The 12,694-nt window shown below is 32.1% G+C and overlaps 1 protein-coding gene across 2 annotated transcripts; it reads right to left on the minus strand.

The window, feature by feature from the left end:
- Positions 1-1,157: 1,157 nt before the first annotated feature.
- LOC127258145 (adagio protein 1-like) lies at positions 1,158-7,745 on the minus strand. Of its 2 annotated transcripts, XR_007840229.1 has the most exons (3): positions 7,235-7,745; positions 2,422-4,164; positions 1,158-1,482 (listed from the first exon to the last, which is right to left on the minus strand). XR_007840229.1 is itself a non-coding variant. In XM_051284851.1 (2 exons), exons 1-2 carry the CDS (start codon positions 7,501-7,503, stop codon positions 2,556-2,558), a joined length of 1,878 nt encoding a protein of 625 aa, XP_051140808.1. In that variant the 5' UTR covers positions 7,504-7,745; the 3' UTR covers positions 2,177-2,555. The 2 variants fall into 2 exon arrangements, 1 of the variants encoding a protein (XP_051140808.1); XM_051284851.1 differs by lacking the exon at positions 1,158-1,482 and having other exon boundaries at positions 2,177-4,164.
- Between the last annotated feature and the right edge of the window lie 4,949 nt (positions 7,746-12,694).

The following is a 12,694-nucleotide window of genomic DNA, read 5'->3' on the forward strand; positions in this document are numbered from 1 at the left end:
TTTCAATGACAATCGAAAAAGGAAAGTGAACATAAATTTGAATGAACGAAGGAAGTAGTACATATTAATATATTATATATATTAATAGCAAATTATATAATTGTAGTAGCAAAATGTAATTTTAATTTCAGTACATAACACCATAATATATAATTCACACAACAAATATTAATACAATATACAATATAACATATTATACAATTATATCTAACAATATAGGGTGATTTCAGTATGAAATACTTCTTTCTGTCGTTCACTCTTTCTATTTTCGTTAGTTCCACATAATTTGTCATTTTTTTAAAAAAAAATTATAATCTATAAAAAAGAATGTATTTTAATTAAACTATTTAGTCATTTTAATCTGTACCTAAAATGGGACATCCTATGCTAACTGAGACAAATTAGTTAGGACATAAATAATATAACTCACACAACACATATTAATATATAATAATATATGTTATTTGCCTTATAATAATTTGTTAATTATTTCGAATGAATGTATTAACTCAGAAATATATTATATGTACGGTGATAATTTACTAATTATTTCAAATTAATTTGCTAACTTATTCAAATCTAACTTGAACCTAACTTGATCAAATATAATTTTGGGTGTGTTCGTTTGTTATTTAAATAAATTTTTGTATTATTCATGTGGTACAGTTCTAAAAATATAAGTTACTTTTTCTCACAATACATAACATCAACCTGGTAGTGTAGGAGTTGGACTTGTGACCGTGAGGTCATGGGTTTAAACCCCTGCGCCTCAGGTCACCTGCCATACATGATTCGCCTAGTATAATTTTCCCGGAGGTTTACGGGTCCCCACTTCAAATAAAAAAACTAACAACACATTCTCGGGTGTGTTCTTTCAACCAAAAACACATATATTTTTTAAAAAATATTAATATATTACACATATCTATTATTTTTATATTCTCTGCATATTTCTCTATATTTCAAATAAAAAATATATCTTCAAATTATTTCACAAAATAAACATACCCCTAATATTTTATATACATATATTATCTATTATATTTTCATGTTATCTATAGTATTTCAATATGCTGACTACGACAATGAAGAGGATTTCTTGGCATGGCTCCACCGGAGACTGACAGTATCAGCGGTTCCGGTTACTTCTTCGGTGGACACTCGATTTTCAGTTCCTTCTCCGGCAGATATCGATTTTCGATGATAGAAAAACTCTTTTTCAACTGACTCGAATTCCGGCGACTAGAAGAAATCCTCTAATGCACACTCCTCTCCTCCAATTGATTTCCGGCCGCCGGTTGGTATGAAAGCGCCAAACAAATGAGAGTTGCTGATTTTTCTCAAGAAACGAAGGTGAGAATAGATTAAACAAATTGCGACCCAGAAGCTGTCGAGGTGGCTTCTACCGCACGAAGCCAATGCGATGGTGAATAAAAAATGATGCCTCTACTTTCGTCTCATTGCGTGGTGAGTTTTTCGAGTCTGACAACAAAATCGTTCGAGATGAAAAAAGAGGCTATCGAAACACAAGTCATTGTAACTCACACAAAACTCCACATAAATAAAGCCCAAAGCATTCTTAAACTTGAAGACTATACTTTAAATTATATAATATCGGAAATTGGACCGATGCTAAGCTAACTCCCCCGTATATAGATGATCTGACATTAGGGCATTTAATATTTAATAAAAATTAAATAGATTGAATAGACTATTCGTGTCAACAATGTACACATTTCTTTTTCGAAAGATCACTTAAAAGAAATTATAAAGTTAAACATGTTTATTCTACTTTGAGAATTGGTGCAAGCACGTAAGAAATACTCATGTTTACCTGTGGAACTAATTTAATCCCGACACACCTATCAATGTGGTTTGCAGGCCGGAGTGTTACAAGTTATCTCAACTCAATCATTAATTGACACCAAACTCCACAAACACATATTAGTAAGTAGTAGTACATATGTTTAATGCATATCTATTTTTATCCATATTGATGCAAATTTTCCATTGTTCCATAATCCCTATTGATTGCTCATAAAACTAAGCACACAACTATTTGAATCGAATGAAAAAAAAAAAACAACACAAGCTCAAGCTAGAAGCATCAATCAATTATTGATCATAACAAACAAAAAACACAATCAAAAAAAAAAAAAAAAGAAAAAAAGAAAAAAAAGGTAAAACACCACACATACATAGCCAACATTTTTCTCTCTAATTATTGATCCAAACTACACAGTATACTTATCATCATCATTATCATCATCTTCTTCATAATAATATCATCCTCTACCATTCCATTCCTATCAACTCTACCAGTAGCCTAAAGGAGAGAGAGCGAAAGACACAGAGAGCTACGGCCCCAGCCCGGCCCATCAATCAATCCCGACAAAATGAAATTAAAGAAAACGTACGTACCAATTCTCGTCGCGCTTCGTCCAGCAATCCCTCGTTCTCCGGCAATGATACAACAATGTGGGGCTGGCAAGGGACCGTTTAAATTTCTCAGAGGCCCCAAAAGAATGGCGTTTGATGATTCGGCTCGCGATTGTTCATATAACAGAGCTTGTTAGCGACAACTCGTGAATCTCGCTCAACATCCACTCTTCCCCGGTTTGGCCCCCAAGGACTATAGCTCGCGTCCCTCCGACCACACAAGTGCTGTGCCCCCACGCAAACCTAGGGGGCCGTCCGGGAACATTTAGAATTCTCCAAGTCGGTTTCTCTTCCGTCGGATCGAGTATGTAGAGTTGGGAGGCGGAATGTAGGCCAGCGACGGACCCGCCGAAAACGAGGATTCTCCCTCCGGGCAGGCTCACCGCCACATGGTCGAGTCGGGGCGGCGGAGCGACGCCGCCGGGATTTCCTGCGCCGGGCATCCCACTCCCCGTGACGCATCTCCAGCACGGTTCGTCCTCGCTTAAATCCATGGTGAATACGTCGCTGGATCGAAATCGGAGAGGCCCGCTCTTGGCAAGGCCCCCAAACATCAGGATTTTCCGGCCACCGTAGACGGAAAGCGTGTGGCCTAGACGGGAAGGCGGGGTCCACGCGACAGGTATTTCCCGCCAGATCGGCTTCTCCATCGATAGATCGAGCAAGAACGTGTCGCTTAAAAGCACTCCGGAGTCCGCGCATCCGCCGGAGACTATCAGCTTCGTCCCGTCGAGGGTGCACGAGCTGTGCCAAGATCGAGGAAGCGGAGGAGCCAAGCTCGAGATTTCTCGCCAGTTCGGCTGTTTCGCATCCAAGTCCAAGACAAAGACGTCGTTGAGTAAGCCCTGTCGGCCGCAGCCGCCGAACAGGACAAGGTGGGACCCGTTGACGCAAGAAAGCGTGTGCCCCCACCGTCCGGGAGGCGGAGAGGTCACCTTGACATGTTGCCACTCGGGATTAGTCGAGTTCAGGTCCAACACAAAGGTGTCGTTCATCGGCTGCATGTTGACGCCTTCCCCGCCGAAAAGGACGACTCGGTTGCCCACAGCGCACACGCTGAAGTTGCAACGAGATGGTTCGACTGCGCCTCTGACTATCACCTTTCTCCATGCTGCCGCTTCGAGGGTCGTCAGCTCCCTCGCCAATCTACCCCATCCAAGTCGTTTAGCACCCGGCACAGTCTCCAACACTCGAGTCGTTTCGCTTCCCCAAGCATTTTGGCAGACCATCCGCCAAAGATCGTCGTTCTTTGTTAGTTCATAGAAGTGGTGGCAAACAGAGCCGACTGATGCAATATCCCGAGGGGTCAGTCGAGAAAGAATCTTGAGAGCAATTACTTCGTCACTAAGCTGCATGATTCCGCAGAGCCCGCTGCGGCTGACATTTCGGGTACCATCCGAGGTTATGCCAGGAGATACATTAAATCTAAACCTATCAGCTGCTCGGGTGGAAACCTTAGTTGAAGATCCTGGAAGGGGCCCCAGATCAAGAGTTGCTTCCGTAAAAACTTGTATACCGATAACATGGGTAATAGTTTCGTCATCGCCATATATCGGTGTCATGCGTAGCTTATTCATTAGCGGAGATCCATCTTTCCGGAAATTTAGCAACTCCCCTTGAAACTCAATCCCTTCATCAAGACATTTTCTTATTTCAGCAACTATTGTGGGGCTCACTAATGGATGTCTTCGCTTGGCAAATGGACCTCGGCATTGCAGGAACCGGCTGCAGCATTTGGAAAACAAAAATAGAACTAAGTCGGGTAAAAGTATATGTAAGTCAAGTCGGTAACAGAATAATGAGGCGGCACGGAAGGAAAATTCAAACTCGTTAATTATCATTGAATCAATATGGTTATAGCTTAAGAAAGCAAAACATTATGTCTAAAAACAATATCAGGGCACAACCTAGAAACATATGATTTTGTCGCCAATAACTAGAAATTGAGAACCAAAACATTCATTCAATCTCAAATAGACAGCAATCAGATCCTAAATTTAAGAAAGACCTGACAAATTCATCGTAAATAGAGAACTGCCACCAAAGTTGTAAAAACCACCAGCCGTGTTTCTATACAAAAACTTCCAATGGAAGCTATGGAATATCCTCCCCCCCCCCCCCCTTCTCTCTTTTTGTTTGTCATGTAATCTAGCATGTTGTAAGGACTAGCATGTTGATTACGAACATTTAAATAGGTACCCAAAGAATTACAGGGAAAATACCAGAGTATGAAACCAATAGTAACAAAGCAATCTAAAGCTAAAAAGTCCATCGATATCTGACACTCTTCAAAGAGGAAATATAAAAGCTCCAGATTGATTTCAAAAGCTATAAAGTTCTTGTCTCGAAGAAATTGATTTTCTTCTAGCTCCAACATGTGGTAGCACTGACAAATAATCCTCAATCCCCAAAGAAAACAAATTAAATGGATAATGCATACTAGATTTTGATTTAATGAAATCAATACACCTATACACTAAAGCAGCATGCTACAAATAGTTGAACGCAACAAAAAAAGCCTTAGAATGAAAAACCACCTAATATGTGAACTTACATAGACTAAAACAATTTGTCATGCCTTTTCATGACCAATGAATTATATTAGTAAAACTCAATAAAATGATTAAAGCTTACAAATTTATAACAATAGCACCATTAATGTTGTCTAGCATAAAATGAGAGACTTTTTTTTAGTAATATTGTGGCAGAAAAACTCGTAGCATTGAACAAGAAGGTGCTACAATATAATCACTGCTCTTTTAAGAAAGCTTCTATATCGATTGAATATTGTCAGTGCCCAATTGGAAGCAGTTCCCTTACTGAAAATAAAGTTGCTAATGAGACAAAATGGTATTGCTAGGAAATTTTTATCGGGAACAAATTTAGTTGTGCATCAAATCAAGATAGATTGATCCTTGAAGAAAGTTAAATTAGGCTGAAAAGATAAAAAGGATCAATCACAATCAGTTCAGATAAATCTGCTACGGAGTCTCACAACTTCAACCAACCATTAGAAACCACAAACTAAAAGTTCTTAACTTACGATGCATGATATAACGAGCTCTTCCAAGCAACGTGAAAATACACTGATATGAATGGACCAATCCACCATTGTCTTACAAATGGAAACTACTTCATAGACAATGAGCATGTTTACTTTGGGTGATTAAATAATATTCACGATCACCCTTATTGAACATGCCCAATATGAATTAAACAAGAGTGCCAACAATAAATTATTATGAAAAGGGCAATATATAGCAACTTATGAAAGAATCTATAAGAGGGCATAACAGAACAACTCCCAAGCTAAGATCAACATTCTGCACAGAAATTAAAGAGAATGGCAGCATGATCATGTACTCGAAACAAGAAACGACTCATTGGAACAACTCATATGAATGAGCTAAACTGGGGATTTTTAAGTTTCACACAATTGAATTTGTGACAACTAAAACATTAGCTGTTAAAAACGATCTTATTGTGTGCAATTTTCTTGGGAGCCCTAATAACTAAACTATGATCCTAATGGTATAAATATTCAATATTAGGATCAAGAAAGCCAACTAAAACTGAAAGCTGATTACATTTCCTTATATCTTGGAAGCCCTAATAGCCTAACTATGATCCTAATAGTTTAAACATTGAAGATAGGATCAAGAAAGTCGACTTAAAACTGAAAGCTGGTTACATTTCCTTATCTCTTGGAAGCCCTGATAGCCTAACTATGATCCTAATGGTTTAAACATTCAATATAGGATCAAGAAAGCCGACTTAAAACTGAAAGCTGATAATACCTTGGAAGCCCTAATAACCCAACTATGATCCTAATGGTTTAAACATTCAATATTAGGATCAATGAATGCCGACTTAAAACTGAAAAGTGATTACATTTCCTTGTATCTAGGAAGCCCTAATAACCTAACTACGATCCTAATGGTTTAAACATTCACTATTAGGATCAAGAAAGCCGACTTAAAACTTGAAGGTGATAATATCTTGGAAGCCCTAATAACCCAACTATGATCCTAATGGTTTAAACATTCAATATTAAGATCAAAGAATGCCGACTTAAAACTGGAAAGTGATTACATTTCCTTGTATCTAGGAAGCCCTAATAACCTAACTATGATCCTAATGGTTTAAACATTCAATATTAGGATCAAGAAAGCTGACTTAAAACTGAAAGCTGATTACATTTCCTTATATCTTGGTAGCCCTAATAACCCAACTATGATATGATCCTAATGGGTTATACATTCATTCAATATTAGGATCAAAGAATGGCGATTTAAAAATAAAAAATGATTACATCTTTGCATCTGGGAAGCCCGAATTACCTAAATATGATCCTAGTGGTTTAAACATTCAATATTAGGATCAACAAATACCGACTTGAAACTGAAAGCTGACTAAATTTCCTTACACCTTCAAAAGACAGTTTGCAATGATTAATGTTAGCTTTTACATTGTTTCTTGGGAAGAAATAAATTAAGCAATCAAATCCATCCAAAATATTTAGCAAATTCACATCTATAATATGTTATAAAAACAACAAATTGGTGCTTCCAAAACTCGTAAACATTCTCTACCCAATAAATCCAAGGGATTGTGAGTGAAGGGCAAGCACCAGCGATGGAGAACCATATGAAATCGAACAATTTAAGAGATCATAGACAAACCAACAAGAACAAAACTATAAGCACAAATCCATTCTTATCCCGCAGAAAAACTCAGAAGCCAAACTGAAAAAAATAAAATAAAATTGAAGAGACAAAATCAAACAAATACTAACCAATTACGCCCGAGAACTTCCTCCGCTCGATAACCAGTGACCATCTCGAACACGGAATTGACGTAAATGATGGGATTATCAGGCTCCAGAGCATCCGTCACAACAAATCCACACGGCGCCGGCTGCAGAAGCGCCTCGACGGGGAACGGCAGCTGTCCTCCGCCGCTCTTCCTCAGCAGAAACCCTAACCCTAACCCTTCCTCTTCTTCCTCCTCCTCCTCCTCCTCGCCGCCGCTCATATCAGACTCCGAATTACTATCCCACTCCATCAAACCCTAACTTCGATCGGCAGACACGGCTCCGGCTCAACCCATAGCGAAAATCCAGCAATCAGCAGCAGCAGCAGCAAGAATCGGTAGAAATTGGGGGTAAATTAATGTGTGGAGGAAAATATGTCTAGTTAGGGATTGGTAAGGGCAGGGGTGCAGCAAGAACCGCCATAGAAGGACAAATTGGGCATCAGCGAAAATATCTGGGAAAGAAGCAAATGCCACTTTTGGTGGTTAGGCAAAAGAAATTATATATATATTATATATACATATACTGTATGTATAGGCGGTGTAGAGTGTTGCGTGTAACTGTGTAAGGTAGTCAGCCTGGCTCTGGATATTGTTATTGACTTTCAACAAAATATCCTAAACCTAAATAGTACAATGGCTCTCTCTATTTACAATTACAACCCCCAAAAATTACTTAATTCGAAATCAACCTGTTTATTTAGACGAATCAAAGATCCGATGCCAATTCGACATGTTCAAATTCAACAAATTCGAAATTAGAATGTTTATCTATTTTTTTTTTTTTTAAAAAAAATTAAATAGATTAAAAAATTCAACACAAACAAACTCGACTTGAGTAATCCGAAATCAAAATATTCACATATATAAAAAATTTCTAAAATTTATAATTTTTACAATTTCTTTTATACCGTGGTTAGGTAAAAGTAGTAAAATGACATTTTTGCCCTTATTTTTTTTGGTATAAAAGTAATGATGTGATGTAAAGTAGGGGTATTTGTGAAAAAAATGAAGTATTTAATGAAATGGTTACTTTGTAATTGGACGTCCCAAAATAAAAATATGTATACTTTCTAACTGACGGGGAGGGAGTATTTATTTTGATTTAAGAAAAAGACAAACATGAAGATGAAGGAGTTTAGGTTTACCATTTCTTTTCAGATTTGTTTCATTATTTTTATATAAAAATTTTCTTTTTTTATCTTACTATTTTGGGGAAGATATATAATCACAGTATTTATTTTTATACTTTGTTTAGTGTATAAATAATTTAATATTGTATAATATTTATTTATATTTTGCAAAATCTTATTTATTTTACAGTTATTTTTTTTTGTTAAACTTAATAATATTTATAATTGATAATTTATAGATTATTTCAATCTCATTTCTATTCTTATATTAGCTTTTTCTTATAAATTTTTTATCTTTATCGTTTTCAAAAATATTGAATTCGATAAGTATTAAAATATATTCCCTCCGTCCCGACAAATATGCAACATTTTGTTTGGGTATGAGAATTTATGTAGTATAAATTAATTATTTAAATAGTGATTATTATTATTTAATGATTAAAAAAAATAAATTATGTCTTTGAATATTTTAAAAATTATATATTTCAATAAAATATATATACCATATGAATATTAGTTTTTAGAAAAAAAAAAAAAAAAATTTATTAATACTAATAAAAAATTATTTACTTTATTTATCATTACTATAAATTAGTTTTGTAAAAAAAATAGAAATTTTTAAAGGTAAATAAAATATTTGTTACTTGAGAAGACATATAAAAATAAAGAGTTTTGAGTGGTCATACGTGTAAAATATTACAAATTATTGAATTATTAAATTTACAATAAGAAATTAAATGACTATCTACTCATTTAAAAAAAAAAATTAAAATTGAAAGTTAGTTTTTAAAACAAATTCTCCATTTTACTGTAGTAGTTATTCTAATTTGTATAAATAATTTAATTATGTCATATATTTTTTTATATAATAACTATATTAAAAATTGTTACATAATTATTGTATAATATATACTAACTTTATAATTAATTTTTCAACTTATTTAATGTTTTTATTTTTATATGAATGTTAATTTTTTTTATATTATTGGACGAATTGATCATATTGATGTTTAAAATATCTAAAGTGAAACTAATTTTACAAAGATTGTATGTTTATATAACTATAAATACATCATAATTTTTTATTTATATTTTATGTCCAATCTTTAATATAGATATGATGCTAATTAGACAATAAAAGACGATACAATTAGTTTATACGTATAAATATACATATATATTATTTCAAAATTTTAAAATTGTCACACAAAAATTTCAATTTATCTTTCTATTTCAAAAATTTACAAATTCAAGCATATTTTATACGTATAAATATACATATATATTATTTCATTGTTAATTATTTTGGTATACTAATATCTTTTTTAAATATATAACAGGAAATGATATATAATTAGTACGAGAATTTATTAACACTTTTATAAATTGTTTATATATATAGTACTAATTATATCTTCGTCGACACAATAAAAAAAAAATAGTCACATAGTAAATTTAGTATTAATTGTTGATTACTTTTAAGAATATTTGTATGCTTCTACAAAATATTTTCCCTATAATTAATTACTCCGTCGTCCCAATACAATACTCTTATTTACTATTTTTGTCCGTAAAAAAACTATAGTTTTATTTCTATAAATAATCATATAATTATAAAACTACATTTATTTTTTTCATTATTATTACACAATTGCCACTATTTTTTATACGGACAAAAAAGTCATTTATCCTTACTTTTCACCAACTACACATATAATATCAATATTTCTTAAATCCAGTGTCCAACGGATGGAGCATTTGTTTAATATTATTTCAACAATTTATACAAATTGTACATCGCACGGATTTACACATTAGTAAACAATAATTTTAAAACATACGGGAATTCATAAGTCACTGTGACCATGGACGGACCTAAATGGGGCCTAGGGAAAGCCGAACCCCGGCCCCCAAAATATATGTACTTTTAGTATAAAAAATAATAAATTTGTGTATTTTTTATTAATTTATCCCCATAATTTTTTATTTTATAGTATAAAAAAATAATAAAAATTTTGCTTATTGGTTAATTTACACTTTTAGTTTTGGAATTTTTTATATTAAAAAAATATTAAATTTTATGTAGTTTTTTTGAAATTTTTTCTAAACTATTTCATTTTTACTAATTTTTTCCTTTTTTAAACCCGGTTGTACTTAGAAAAATCGAAAAAAAAATAAAATTAATTGATAAAAAAAAAAAATTGATATTTTGCTCAGGAATCCTACGGTTAATTCTGTCACTATCGGTGACAGTGTAGGTATTATCATGTTCAAATCAACACTGTGCTATATGATCCAATCGGCACACATACCCAACACATACAACATATCTTCTATATAGCATAATACTTTAATCTCTTATATAGAAGTATGCATTTTACAATTTATATATTGTGTTATATTATATATATATATTACGCTGAAAATCAATAATATTCTTTCTGTCTCAATTCAGAGTACTATTTTACTATTTTTGTTTATCTAACTTAAAAGTATTTTTTAAAAAATAAAAATAAAATAAAAGTAATCATACAAATAGATCATTACAATACAATTATTTTATGTATAAAGTTAAAGGGTCAAAATATCAAAAATTCTCACACTTCCACTAATCAATAAAATACTATCATTTTTTAATCTACGCTGAAAGACCCTTTTGAAATTTGACGGAGGAAGTATAATGTATTGTCAGAATATATATTAAGGGGGTGTTTGACAAATTAGCTTATTGAATAGTTTTTAGTTGTTTGACCAGTTTGATAAATTAGCTTTTTGGAATAGCTTTTTGGACCAAAAAGCTCATTTCCAACATTTTGAAATAACTGACCCAAATAGATGATTTAATACAAAGCATCTATTTTTATTTTAAGAATACATTTTTTCATATCTAATATAAAAATATTTTAAACTCAAAGGGTTTATATAAAATATAATATTATATCTATTAAAAATAGATGATTTAATACAAAACATCTATTTTTATTTTAAGAATACATTTTTTTCATATCTAATATAAAAATATTTTAAACTCAAAGGGTGTGTTTACTTGTATGTTTTAACTTTTTATTTTATTATTTTAAAAAAAAATTCATTTAAAAATATCAAATTCAACATTCATTTTTTATTTATTTTATTACACTAAATTTCATTTTTAATTATCATATCAAAATATAGTTATATCACATCAAATAATTATTTCAATTCAAATTTAAATTGAGTCAATCTAATTTTAAAAACACACTTTCATGTTAACTTTGAATTTGTTCATTTTTAATTTTTGGATGAATGTCTTTCTATGTTAGATGTGAGGAATTAATTTGATAACATAAAAAATAATATCTTATATTGAATTATTGATTTTTTTGTATATATATATTATATATTGTGTTAATATATGCATATTTTATTTTTTAAATTTTTTCTTATGGAAGATCGTCTTAGAACAAACTCTTTAATTATTTTATTTTATGATCTTATTATAATTTGTCAGGTTTTACACCTGATTTTACTATTACAATTTTTTTTCAGAAATTATAAATATATATATCAAATAATTTTAACCAAAAAGTGAAAAAAATAATAAATATAACCTACAATATGATTATATTGAAAACATGGTCGTGAACATGGCCTAGAACATGGCTGTGTTGAGAACATGGGCAGGAACATGGCTGTGTTCAGAACACGGACAGGAACACGGCCGTGTTCAAAAGTGCAGGGTAATCAACACGGCCGTGTTGAGACCAACACGGCCGTGTTGGCTGCTTGGAACGCCCAGTCACCTTCTGAGTCATCTAATACGGCTGTGTGTTCAGTCTCTGTCAACCATTTTGGGACTAAAATTGATAAATTTTCATTTGAGTGAGACTAAAATTGATAATTTTTTTTTAATGGGACCAAAATTGATAATTTTGATATTGAATAGTACAAAAATGATTTTTACTCAAAGTAAAATATAAAAATGTGGCTATTATCTACCCCATAAGCTAGGCTCACCCCAATATGTAATACTATGCTAGCATAGTTTGTAAATTATTGTATTTAACAGAAAATTTACTCAATGGACACAAGTCTAAAAATAATGGTTGCATATTCTAACAAAATTAGAGTGTGTTTCGATTATTGAGGTGAAAATTGAGTTAAAAGTGATTATTTAATTAAAATTTGATTTATAAATATAATGTATATAATATTAAAAATTGAAAAAATATGTTTAATTATTTTAATAATTATATTTTAATAAAATATATACGATAATATGAATATTATTTTGTTAAAAATAAAATTTGTTATAATATAAATAAATAAAA

The sequence above is a fragment of the Andrographis paniculata genome, unplaced genomic scaffold (assembly GCF_009805555.1).
Source record: "Andrographis paniculata isolate CXL003 unplaced genomic scaffold, ASM980555v1 Contig14END, whole genome shotgun sequence".
NCBI lineage: Eukaryota > Viridiplantae > Streptophyta > Magnoliopsida > Lamiales > Acanthaceae > Andrographis > Andrographis paniculata.

Excerpts from the sequence above, each read along its gene's own strand:
- LOC127258145 (XM_051284851.1), bottom strand. The coding sequence starts at position 7,503 with ATGGAGTGGGATAGTAATTCGGAGTCTGATATGAGCGGCGGCGAGGAG. Across the intron at positions 4,165-7,234 it reads GAAGTTCTCGGGCGTAATTG|CCGGTTCCTGCAATGCCGAG; the intron begins GTTAGTATTTGT and ends CAAATGCTGCAG.